This window comes from Athene noctua, chromosome 5 (genome assembly GCF_965140245.1).
Source record: "Athene noctua chromosome 5, bAthNoc1.hap1.1, whole genome shotgun sequence".
NCBI classification, from domain to species: Eukaryota; Metazoa; Chordata; class Aves; order Strigiformes; family Strigidae; genus Athene; species Athene noctua.
The window spans coordinates 2,224,322-2,237,538 of record NC_134041.1 but is presented as its reverse complement, the minus strand read 5'-3'; the positions used below and the strand labels follow the sequence as shown (position 1 = coordinate 2,237,538).

Here is a 13,217-nt window from a genome sequence, read left to right as displayed (position 1 = left end):
TGTGCTGTATTGCTTGGTTAAAACCTCTGTAAGGGAAACATGCCTTTTAAATGGTTATTTATGTGCGTTTAAATGGTTATTTACGTGCCATGTGTATGGCAAGAGATGAACATACGTGTGTACTGTGCATGCGGCGTACATGTATGTAAATTGTTTTCCCCTTTGGGAATTCACTGTTGCGGGATAAAACGATGCGGCAATGAAAATGTGTGGTTAGAAAATGAGGAGGATCATAGCATGTGTATCTGGGTGAAGAAATGCTTGAATCCTTCATTTCAGTAGTGATCCAAGCAGACCTTTGGATTTATGGCATATTTCTCCTCTGTTCTGTTCTGAACATAGGCGATTTTCTTTTACTTGCATAATTCAAAATGGAGCAAACTTAGAAAATTCAGAACAAAAGAAGGTTATAGGATGTGGAATTTAAAACCAATACAAGAATTTGATCTTTCAGAGAGATTCCCTGAAACGTTATCTTCTCGTTTGTTAAAAACTAGTATGCGTCTTGGGAGGAAATTAATTTTGTAGTTTAGTGTACTGAAAAGAAATATCTAGTCATGACGACGCTGAACAGTATCTAAACGAAGCCATATGTCGCTGACTCCATTCCAGATATCTCCAGAATTTTGCTTTTAATCTCTTGTCTGTGGACTTGCTTGTGAGAGAGCTGTGTTAATTCAGAAAAGCATTGAGAAAAAAAAATGCCATCTTTGTGTTATGTGCTCTTCCCCTCCCAGTTCAAGAGGATGCTGAACCGGGAGCTGACACACCTCTCCGAGATGAGCCGCTCCGGCAACCAGGTGTCCGAGTACATTTCCAACACCTTCCTGGGTAAGACGTCGCATCCCAAGCTTTCGGGTGACTCAAAGATAAGGATTTATGGCAGCCTAATACCCACCAGTCCGTGCTTGCGCCGAGTTTTCCTTTGGGGCAGAGCCTTATTTAAATGGTTTGATTTTTCACTTGCAAAATGGATATGGGGAGGACAATAATGCAGTGTTTGAATAAGTCTATCCACAGAAGAATTCCATCTGCAAATCAAAAGATTTTTCTGTTCAGATTGAATTAAGCTCTTGGTAGCTGCATTATGCAATATTTGATTTTTGTGTTGACCTTACGGAAAGGACAAAGTCACACAAGCCCGACTGCATAGCCTCATCTTTGCAACTACAGCCTCATGCAGCTGCATCTTCCCCCGTCAGAGACAGGGTTCAGACAAGTAGGTTCAGCCCAGACATTTTATATATTACTCTGTGTGTATTTGCTCATTTTGCACTGGAAGTCAGAATAAAGAGTACAGAGAATATCTTGCATTGCATTACTTTTGTTGGAGCTCGTAGGACTGCTGACAACAAATGAATCCTCTGTGCTTACCAAATGTTTTTGTTATGAAAAATGGAAATTTTTGTGTTTTCAAGCAGCTTTAGAATTTATGACCATTTGCAGATGAAACGAAGCTTAGCACAGGGCCCTCGTATCCATATCTCTGAGTCCAACAGCTTCAAATTGCTGAGGGGATGTGGGATGCTGGAGCTCGTGGGGGACTTACGCCCTGCAGTTAAGATGGCCCAGAACCCAGTCACTGTGTGACAAACAATTATTTCCATTAAGGGATTTTAAAGTGATTTCAATAGCCAGTTGCAGCTGGAACTGCTGCGTGCATTTAGGACACATCACATCATTAATAATCCATGTAAGTCTGTAGCTGCTTTGTGGGAATCCATCAGCCCTTGTCTTATCGCTCAGCTTAATCATGACATCTAGAACCTGAATTAACACAGGGAATAGAAGCACGGCTGCCTCGCTGCTGGCCGGGGGGCTGCTGCTTCAGCTGGAGAGCCTGGGGCGGGCACAGCGCGCCAGAGCGTGACCCCCACGGCATCTTCGGGGAGTTTGTTGTTCATCAGCTCTTGCCAGTGGGCAGATGTCTCTGGAGCAGGATGTGCTGCTGCAGAAATACCCAGTGTGGCTCAATACTGGGGACCTCATAGAAAACTAATAAACCACGCTTACACTCAAGTTGGTGGAGTCTGTACCTCAGCATGGGGCTAATTAGCTGAAGCCGCTGCTAACGGGGGTGTATTATTGCCCCTACTCAAGCTGGGTCAGGTAACTGCCTTTCCCTTTGCAAGTCTTGACAATGGCCTCGCTCATTCCTGCTCCGTGGCGGTGACGTCCTCGCACGTTTTGTGCCAGTATGAGGCCACTCAAACCACTCAGGGCCGCGCTAATGCCGGGTGGTGCAGGCTCTCCAGATTGGGCCAGCCTGCAGCTTGATTGCTCCTATTAAACAGAAATGAGTAAAGCTTTTAAAAGGATCTTAAAAGCTTTTTTAGGAAGTCGTGCTGTTCCATTTTTATGAATTACTCACACCCCCCCCTACCCCCTCTAAAATTTGGTTTAAAGTTAAATGAACGCACAAAAGAACAGGAGTCTACAACTGAGGAAGTTGAACAAACGGGAAAAAAAAAAAAAAATATGTGGGTAGGACATTCGTTTATCTAAAATCAGTGTTTGTTAGATGGGGCTTCACTTATAGATATTAAAAGCAGACGACGTGGCTTCATTCAGTCTCTTGACTTCATTAAATGAGCCGAGGACGGCACCAAGAGGGAATGTCCTCTGCAGGGGGGGGCAGTCCTGCAGCCACCGCTTGGTCAGCGAGAGCAAGGACACAGCTTTCGATCCGTAGGCAGGACAAAGATGAAAACCAGCAGCTCTGTCATTGGCCGCATCACGTAAACAGGGCAGATCACGACAGCCTCTCGTGCCCTTTCCTAAGGGGCTCGGGGTGTTGCTGCTGCCACCACTGCGGAGACGTGATTTCACACGTTAGAGATTCTGTTCAAGAATGTCCATTTTGTGCTGCCTTAGTCATTGCTGAGAGGATTATATAGAGGAAAGTCCTTCTGTTGTTCAGCAAAAACACACGAGGGAAACACCCATTGATGTCAGCTTGACTGTTGCTGTGAATAATGGCTTCCTTCTTAATTGCAGCGTTACACACACACTAGTAGTTCTTATTTCAGAGATTTTTAATTAAGCCAAGGCAAAAGTAACTAATGCCTACATGCCTCCTCCCTCCAGAGGTCCCCAGAGGTACAAAGGTGCAAAGAAATTATTAGTAGCCTTTTCTAAAAGTTCAGGAAAAAAACGGTTAGTATGGAAGTAATGAGCTGCTGTATCTCCTTTTCAACGCAGCAAATAAAATCAGTTGTAAAGGCAGTAAGTACCATATGTGGGTAGATTGACTTACTAAGCACATCTCCACAGCCGAGTTTGTGCCCCACTAGGCGCCTGCTTAATGTGCACTAATATTGCTGCTATCTCTGAGCATGACGGGAGAAATAGGGGCTGTGCACTGTGTGTTGTTCTATACATATTTGTAAAGGGCAACCCTTTCATAAATCAGTGACACCAGTTTGTTACTGGGTGGGTGTTTTAAGAGCAGGGGGTGTGGAGATGGGTTTGGCCCTAATCAATAGAATGAATGTGAAAAATATATGTTTATGTACTTTATTGAGGAAAAACGTGTCGTTTGAATAGATAGTGTATTTTCCTGAAAATAGGTAATAAAAATGAATTGAGATCCAGCCCTAAGCAGGACCTGGTGCCCTTCAGGCGTGGAGAGCCAGCTCCTGGCCATGTGCTGTGTCCCCAGGCGATGCAGCTTGGAAATGGCTCCTGAAAGCAGCCCAGTGCCTCACGTCCCGGCAGGGCTCAGTGGGAAAGTTCAGTCTTGCAGAGGGCAAACAGAGGTTATGTGACTGCTTTGCTTTGGTTTTGGTTCAGTTCGGGCCCCAAATGAGAGAAGGCTCCCAGCAGGACCCCTTGGGTTTGAGCGGGTGTGCAGGGCCACTTAATCAGCAAAGCCAAGGGCTGATTTTGGGGGGTGTGATGGGTGCTCACACTGCAGACGGCGTTGACTCATTTTACCTTTATTTGTTACAGACAAGCAGAATGACGTGGAGATTCCTTCTCCCACCCAGAAAGACAGAGAGAAGAAGAAAAAACAGCAGCTCATGACACAGATCAGCGGAGTGAAAAAATTAATGCATAGTTCGAGCTTAAATAACACCAGCATTTCACGATTTGGTGTGAAAACAGAGAAGGAAGACCATCTGGCCAAGGTATGACAGATTCTGGCAGTTCTGGGAGAATCAGTATTCTCTGGAAGCTGGGGATGGGCTGGCTGGACTCATCCCCCCCCCTTGTAAAACCGGAATTAGTATCTCTGAAGTGGTGTGGCCATTGCAAATGCTGTCGTTAATGGTACCAGCCCCTAACAGCACAATTTCTGTTCATAAATGCCTTGAAAATATCCCTAAAATAATTGGAAAAAAGTCATGAAGGCTGAGGAAAGCAATTATGAAATGCAGGAACCTATAATGACGCTGTGTCCAGCAAACCGCCTGCGGGGCCTTTGTCACTGTCAGGGCATTTCTTCTTGCTACCTGGAAACACACATCACAAACAATTCCCTTGACACACGGAGAAATGTCGTCTCCTTGTACAAGTCCTTTGGCATCAGCCCTTCACGGTTCCTCTGTGTTCATGTCCTTTATTAAGTCTGCCTGTTCGCGCACTTGCGTAATTACCATGAAGATTGAATTTGCATCCTTTCAAACTTTTGGAAAATGCGAAAGGTGTGATAAATGCAGAGTTCTCTCGAAAAACACTGCAACCGTTCTCTTTTTGTCCTGTCAAAAGGAACTGGAAGATCTGAATAAGTGGGGTCTCAACATCTTCAACGTCGCCAGGTATTCCCACAACAGGCCGCTCACCTGCATCATGTACGCTATATTTCAGGTTCGTGATATTCTGATTAAATCTGCTGTTCTTCTACAACACTATTTTAGTTTCTAGCTGCTTCCTGTTTGGCTGCCTTCTGCAGCATGACATCCTTATTTGAGGTGTACACACGCGTCTGCTTGTACCGTTTGTCATACAGGAGCGAGATCTCCTAAAAACGTTCAAGATCTCATCAGACACATTTGTCACGTACATGATGACGCTGGAAGACCACTACCACTCGGACGTGGCTTACCACAACAGCCTTCACGCTGCTGATGTTGCCCAGTCCACGCACGTTCTGCTCTCTACCCCGGCCCTGGATGTGAGTCCCCTGGTTTGAGCCGAAGCGCTTTGCATCGGGCGCCCGTCGCGTTTAACCGGGGGTATTAAAAAGCTTTAAAAGCGTCGCGTTGCCGGGGTGAAGGGAGGAGAGAAACCTTCAGCCAGCAGCACTCAGACTTGTGAAAAGCAGCGTGCTGCCTGCTCTGCTGAGGGCTCGGTGTGCTGCCGGGGAAATCACCATTAAAAAATTGCAGCAGCATCTTTGCCTGTAATCTCTGTTTCATCTCAAAGAGCACATGCTGCTTGTAGACCTTTCTTCTGAGCAAATGTCCTTGGAAAACTAATTTTAAAAGCACAATTTGTTTTTCTCTAAATCAGACTCCCAAACTGTGTCGAGATAAAGCGTAAGGACTTTTCTGACAAACTCCTTTTTTTCTTTCCTAGGCTGTCTTCACTGATTTGGAAATCCTCGCTGCAATTTTTGCAGCGGCAATTCATGATGTGGATCACCCCGGGGTCTCCAATCAATTTCTTATTAATACAAGTGAGTTTTGTTTCAAAAACAATAACAATTTCATCTGCAAACTTGGAAACTAATGGAAATGCATTTTCCATTACAGTGAGGTCACAAATTACGACTTTCAGACCACGTTGCTTTCTCAAAATATTGTGCAGTAAACTAGTTAGACATTTGGAAACAAAGCAGTAATTAAAATGAAAATCCTAACAAAGGGGGCTATTGTAGTACAATTTGCAAAGTGCCCTCGAATCTTGTGAATATCACTGCTTGCTAACACATAATAATTCTTCCAGTCCTGAGTGCAAATTTTATCATTAATATGAGATAAATAATTCTATTGCTATTGACAACGATAAAGCTAAATATTGTGGTTCATATTGTGTTCTGCAGCAGGCCAAGTGTGTGTCTTGATTCCAAAATATGGGTATTGTTCTTTTTTGGAAAGTGTGCTTGCGGGACTCAACGCTTTCTGTTGTCAGTGATTCTGAAGCCCGTAACTAAGTCAACTGAGTACTATTTTGTTCGTCAGAAGCGAGCAAAGAGCTGTGTATATTATATACATATGTGCTCTGATTAGAAAACCGCACGCTCTTGGCACGCACGAAGCAAAAAAAGAACACTTTCCCTGATTTATTGCATACAGATAAACTTTTCAGTACCCAGGACAAGCGTTTGCTGTTTGGAATCACACCTTTCCCATGCCGGAGTCACATATTTGTGTTTTTCTTGATAGATTCCGAACTAGCCCTGATGTACAACGACGAATCCGTCCTGGAGAACCACCATCTTGCTGTGGGTTTCAAACTGCTTCAAGAGGAGCACTGCGACATCTTCCAGAACCTGACCAAGAAACAGCGTCAGACGCTCAGGAAGATGGTGATCGACATGGTACGAGCCGTGCACGCGCCGCTCCTCTTCTTAAACAAAAACCTGACTTCTTTGTGTGGCTGCCCCTGCTGAGAATCCCCTTTTCACTTCCCTAAAGGTCTTGGCGACAGATATGTCCAAGCATATGAGTCTGTTAGCTGATCTGAAGACCATGGTGGAGACGAAGAAGGTGACCAGTTCAGGCGTCCTCCTTCTGGACAACTACACCGACAGAATACAGGTACATCCACCAGGTCTCCTGGATTTTGTGTGTGTTGTTCAGGATTGAAGAAACCATGTTCCCGTTTTTACTGTGGCTTTTCAAGGGGCCAGATATAGAAGCTACTGGCCTAAATTTTCAGCGGTCATTTTCTTCTGTTCTGCACCACGGAGAGGTACGAGGTGGTCCCGTATCTCTTAGATAAAGGGGATTGTGTTTTTAACACTTGGAGCACAGAACTGCCAACATGCACCTTCTTCTGGACTTAATCTATAAAGCTGAGTTTTTGGCGGCTCCTGAATTTCCTTGCTGCTTTCTCCCATTTGCTTCCCCCGCTGAAAAAAGAAATAGCAAGACTGCAAGAACTGGAGTTATAACTCCATACCTAAAGCAACCCTCAGACTGAGCTGAAATTAGTGCTGTCCAGTCTAATCCTCAATTCCCAGAAATGACAAAGCAGCCCTGGAACAGGGTTCTGTAGTTAGTAGGACAAGATACATCCTGAGCTTCTCTCCACTTTGATGGCCAACTTCTTAAGAACCAGACCCGTGGGAAAGCTCTCCTTACCTTTTTATTTAAAACTGCTGATGTTAAAACAGGTCACTCTGTTGCTGTCTTAAATCCTTGCGGCCACAAGTTAGTCAGGCATATTTTTTTGTGTATGTGGAAGGGATATTACTCATTTAATAAAGTTGGGCGCATTTAACCATCTGAGAGCGTGGAAATAAATTTTGAATGGTGAGAAGCACCTGCATTCAAAAACCAAACCTGTAGGATGGAATTAACATTGCCACAACTCGAGGTGTCTGAAAAAACTTAAGAGCGGGTTCTGCTTCTGAACGGGACCGTAGCAGCTAGGCTCACCCATGGAGACGCTGCGATGGTCATATTTTTATAGTCTGTTGCATAATCGAAGAAACTTGTGGTTAAACGTTCTGAATGAAGCAAGCAGATACAGCTTGAAACCGTCCTCTTTTTTTTTTTTTTCCATTTGATCTTACGAGTTTTCTGATGAATGTAATTGCAGGTTCTCCGAAATATGGTACATTGTGCGGACTTGAGCAATCCCACAAAGTCTCTGGAGCTGTACCGGCAGTGGACGGACAGGATCATGGAGGAGTTCTTCCAGCAGGGAGACAAAGAGAGAGAAAGAGGAATGGAAATCAGCCCAATGTGTGACAAACACACAGCATCGGTGGAAAAATCACAGGTAATTAGCCCCGAGCTGCGTTTTTGTACGGCCTAAGCTTGTGTTTTTAAAGCAGAGACAAAATTCATCTGCTTTCTCGAGCACAATTAGGCAAACAGCCAGCTGTTCAGAGGGTTGGTTCTGCTCAACCCTGACATCCAGCTGTGCCTGAAGCTCATACAGCCTGGCGAGGCTGTTCAGGCTCCTTGATGTACTCCTTGGCGTCCCCTCATTTCCAAACCGGAGTTCATCTTGCCCTCTTTGTGTCCCAATTTCCAGAGCGAGTTGGTTTCCTTTTGTTCCCCCAGCTTGAAAAGTGCAATTCTGATCTCCCTTCTGCCAGGTCTCTCCTGCCTTCACGCCCTCCAGCCTCCTTAATTAGCACCTCCTAAACCTACTGACATCGTGCCCACACCGCCAGCCCCGGCGAACTGCAGGGTTAGGGGCTTCTCCCAGCTGGGATCCGCTTCAGGACGCGGGAAAAGTCCAGATGTTGGTCGTTACTCAGCCTCGGGCAGAACGGTTTTGTGATGCGGGGTCTGGCCAGTTGAGGTCTGATGGAGCTGCAGTGTGCTGGCTGAAGTCAAAGAAATATTTATTGATGTCAATACAGGCCTTAAAAGGAGCTGGATATGCCCTTTCTTTTTTTTTTTTTTGAGATTAACTGGCTCATCGCGAGTTCTGATTCATAGATTAAACGGTTTCAAGGTCAGATTTTGTTCTGACCTGTGTAGCACAGGCCATAAAATTTCACCCAGTTAGTCTGTAATGAAGCCGGTAATTTATGTTTGCCTAAACATATTCCAATCTTTATATAATGGTGTCTTGGTTGTTGTTTTTAAATGACTCGAACAAGTCATCATCGAGGTTTTTCAGCTTGAATAAGTAACAAAATTGATGATAATTATTTCCAAATGTTCTCTTGGGCTAAGCCAAGTGGTTTCAAAATTATTCACTCAACCGCATGGTGATTTTGTTGGAAAAATCTGTCTTATTTGTTAACCTAACAAGAAATGAATCCTTCGGCCGGGCTTGGCCAGAAATTGCCCATGTGCTCCACATGTGAGCTCCCAGTTTTTTGTTTCACATACGCACTTCACAGGGGTTTCAAAATGGCATTTTTGCTGTGTAGAAAGAACAGGAATTGCACGAAATGGCTACCCCTGAAATCCCAACTAGTGGCAAACAAGAGGGAGGTGGCGTGTCCATTCTGGAGCGAAGCAAGGAATTGCTTGGAAAATAGGATGCAAGGATTTCAAAGCTCTAGGTGTTACCTCTTTACATCAAAAGATTTTAAGATCAGTGCTCAGCCATCTGGCCAGCAATTTTGTGATTCGGGGTGTTTGTTTAAAGGAGCAATGACCTGTCAGGAGGCGACCGATCTCCAGCCATGGGTGCTGTACAGCCCCTGGGTGTTTTGGGGTGGTGGCAAAGCCGTTAGCTAACCATACAGATTTTTTTTTTTTTTTTTTTTCACTTTAAAAGTGCTCCGGAACATGTGCTGCAGGAAATTTTCATCACCTTTTTGTTTAAGCTGCCTCAACAGTATGTTACAATTGAATGTTAATGGTTCTATTGACATCCTGTTGTGTCTGAAGGAGGCATGTGTGATTTCCAAAGCAAACATCTGCGCGTTGAGTCTGGCCCCTCTGAGAGCCATTTTCCTGCTGCACACAAACGTTGTCCAGCGGAGCGAGAAGTGACACATTCTGCCAAGACGGAAGAATTTCAATCCTCTTTATGGCCATTCAGTTTTCTCCATCCTGGACGTACGTCCTCTTAGTCAGACAATTGAAAAATTGATTTTGCTGGGAGCTTTACGCGCCGCGCGGCGGAAGGGCTGACGGACTCGGCCGCGAACCGCACGGTTTCCACCGCGGGCACGTCACTCCCTGGGAGCCTTCGTGCGGGAGGAGCTCTTCTTGGGATGAGCCAACAACCTTTCTGTGCTCTTTCTGAAACAAAACGAAAGCTCTACAAGGGCCGGCCCCACCGAGAAACACACAGTGGCTGCTTCGGCAGAGTAGAAATGCTGAAATGTTCGAAGGGGTAGGGCTGTGAAACAGCTCAGAATAGGTACAGGCTACACAGCGTTGTAAAACAGGCCTAAAGGTCAAACTTCAGTCCGTAATTCGGCACTGGGAGGGCTGGGAGCACTGGTGTTTTCACAGCCACCAGCCCCCACCCTGGGGTAACGGCGGCGGCGCCGTGTTCGCAGTCACTGGGGAATCCAAAGAGACAGCAAACCTCCTCCCTGCTTGGGTGCAGGAAACCATCGTCTAAAATTCCTCTCTGCACCAGCAGCTGGTGAGAGGCATCCCTCCGTGGGATGTTTTCTCTTCAAAGTGGTGGTTTTCCCCCCAGTTCTGCAGGGATGGGGTTGATCTGCTAGTCAGAAAGGGATGTTTAAAATCACGCCTGCAGCTCTGTTGCTGCGTTGCCCGGCGGCTCCTGCTTTTAGTTAAAACTTTCATCCAAGGTTTGATTTTTTTTGGACATCAATCTAGCCCAGAGTTGTAGGTGCAGCTCCGGGTATCAGGTGATGATGTCTGCAGTTTGTGCTGGCTCGGGGACTTGCTCTGGGGTGGGTGTTTCGCTTGTAAAAATGAGGAATTAACGGCATTTGAACTTTTTAGCTGCTGTCCCAGCTTCCAGCCGATCCCTTCCCCTAAGAGTGCCTGTTCCTGTGTTTCTCAGGTGGGATTCATCGACTACATTGTCCACCCGCTCTGGGAGACGTGGGCTGACCTGGTGCAGCCCGATGCCCAGGACATCCTGGACACGCTGGAGGACAACAGGAACTGGTACCAGAGCATGATACCTCAGAGCCCATCTCCTCCGCTGGAGGAGCGGGGCAGGGACTGTCAGAGCCTGATGGAGAAGTTCCAGTTTGAACTGACGCTGGAGGAGGAGGATTCGGACGGGCCGGAGAAGGACGGCGAGAGCATCGGCTACTTCAGCAATACAAAGACACTCTGCGTGGCCGAGCCAGGGGAGGAGGATCCACAGAGGGAGGCAAACATAGAAATTGTGACAGAAGACACGTCTCCTGTCGACACATAATGTCCTGTACCTGTGTGAGTGGATTTTAAACACTTGATGAGCATGCAAGCAGTCTCGCGGACTAGCCTGCAGCCTGGGTCTGAGGCCTGTGTCTAACATTGGCTGAAAGATCTTCCCAGCTACTTGAGATTGGAGTCAGGGTTAAAGATCGTGTAGTGAATGATTGCTCAGGAAATTAACAGGTGATTTGCGTTGTGGTTTAAGCCTTGTCAGCTAAGAGCATCACGTTGTCCTGGAGCTGGCTTGGGTTGGGACTGAAGAGTAAATGACACACAACTGAGAGATTTTATACTGTTAGTTTTGGAATTTATACCAGTTAGACTGATAGAAACTACTGATTAATAACTCTCCATATAAAACCTGTCCACCTGACCACCTGTCTGCAGACCTGTGTGCCTTCTTTGTAAACACTTTCATGTCTTTTCAAGAGTCTCTTAATTAAACACACGGAGTTTAGTATAAAAAGTGACACAAAGTGTTTCCAAATTGCCGGATACTTTTTTGATTCTTCCTGTTACAAGAAGCAGTCTTCCTTTTTTTCATGGGCAATACCTGTCACTTTATTGCAGTTAAATCACTTTTACAGACTAAATGCAAGGGAGAAACCCTCTGTTTTGCATTACTGCACCTTTAATCGTCTTCTTAATACCCCAGGCGACCCATTTAAAGTCACTTCATGCCGTCGGGCATCACCTCTGTTCGCTTGCTAGGAATAACAGTATTTTTTCCTCCACGGGGTTTTGGTTTAGTCGTGCACAGGGTAGAGGGTAGTTTGTTCCCATGGCACAGCGCAGCACCTATAGAAGTAAGCGTGATAAGGCAGCGTGTGACGCGCGTTCCCCCTCGGCAGCTCCTTGGCTCAGTGGAATTTGCACGCTCGGATATTTGTGTTCCTCTCGCCTACCGTTCACGTTTCCTAGGTTTAGGTCCACCGTCCTCCTCCTGCACTGCCTTGAGCTCTAACACCTCCATTACTGTTTATAACAGTGTATTTATTACGTAATGTATATACTGTAATGTTTTGTAAGTTATTAATTTATATGAATTAACATTGCCTGTGGGCGGCGATGTTAATTGTGTAGAAAACTCGGAATAAGAGTTGCCTTTTTTTCTTGTAACCTTTTGTATTGCATAAAATACAAGAACCTGAACATAGCTGAAGAGACAGACGCAACCCAGGAAGGGCATTCGGGTGGCAGCCGCCCGTTGGGGGGGTTTCATCTTCCCGGTGACCCAAGGTAGGGGGGACACCGGACCCCCAGGGCAACGGGCGAACGGTTGGAAGTGCTGAAAACCTAGAGGGGAGTTGGGGAGGGGGAGGGAAGGGGGCACCAAAAAAAAAAGAAACCCCCGCGAACGGGCCGGCTTTTAAATGTCACGTTCCAATTTCTGAACAACCCAATGTGAATTTCTATGACAAAAATGTGAACTGATGTAATAATTGTGCTGTGAAACTTCTTCTGACAAAGCTTGTCCGGCATCGTGCGCGGTGTCAATCTCAGTTTGTAAAATATGTTTCAAGCTTTTGGTCCAACTTGTGACTAACTAGTTAATGAAAATAGCACAGTTGTGCATGATCAATGGGTTTGTATGTCTGTTGAACACTGCATTGTTCCAGGTGGTTATTTTATTGTTTCCAAAAGTTTCACACAATGTATGTTATAGTATTATATATTGTGTTCAGATGCATTCTTAAGAGATTTTTATATGAAGTGAATAAATGAAAGCATGACCCTGCCTGCGGCTCTTCGTGCTGCTTTTGTTACCAGCTCGGCGTGGGCAGCATCTCAACCGCCCGCGAGAGGCGGCTGCGCTGGGCCGGGACCCGGCTGGCACGGGGAGGGGGCACAATAAATCTGACCCTTCCCGCGGCCAAACCCCAGCCTTACGAACGGGAAGAGAAGGGTTTTGCCTTCCTGAGCGGCGGCGGCGCGGTGCCGGTGCGGGTGGCAGCGGCGACAGGAAGGCGATGCAGACAGGAAGGCGATGGCCGTGGCCGGCAGCGCAGCCTTCGCCCGGGGCGGCACCGCGGCCGCTCGCGGGATGCTTTCATGTCCCGGCCTGACCCAAAACAACGGATTTTTCCAGTAAAAAAAACATCCTGCTGGCAGGCGGTGGGGGGACGAGGGGACCCCGGGCCACCCGCGATGCCGGTCGGGGTTGGGGGGAACCCCTGTGCATCGTTGATGTGGGTTTACTGTGCCCGTGGCTCCCGGGGATGCGCAGAGGTGGGAAACGGGATCTCGGGCTGGGAAAACATTTGCAGTTCTGGGTGGGGAATG

At 46.4% G+C, this 13,217-nt stretch overlaps 1 protein-coding gene across 7 annotated transcripts in view; it reads left to right on the top strand.

Annotated features, from left to right (window-relative positions):
* The window catches only part of PDE4B (phosphodiesterase 4B), a 195,889-nt gene extending 183,217 nt beyond the window's left edge, over positions 1-12,672 (top strand). For all 7 annotated transcript variants that reach the window (XM_074906019.1, XM_074906020.1, XM_074906022.1 and 4 more), the window contains 9 exons: positions 738-831; positions 3,952-4,130; positions 4,711-4,809; positions 4,952-5,116; positions 5,521-5,620; positions 6,330-6,484; positions 6,582-6,704; positions 7,711-7,893; positions 10,570-12,672. In XM_074906019.1, coding sequence (XP_074762120.1) covers positions 738-831; positions 3,952-4,130; positions 4,711-4,809; positions 4,952-5,116; positions 5,521-5,620; positions 6,330-6,484; positions 6,582-6,704; positions 7,711-7,893; positions 10,570-10,935 — 1,464 coding nt within the window. In that variant the 3' untranslated portion in view covers positions 10,936-12,672. The remainder of the gene's footprint in view (positions 1-737; positions 832-3,951; positions 4,131-4,710; positions 4,810-4,951; positions 5,117-5,520; positions 5,621-6,329; positions 6,485-6,581; positions 6,705-7,710; positions 7,894-10,569) is intronic.
* Positions 12,673-13,217: the final 545 nt, after the last annotated feature.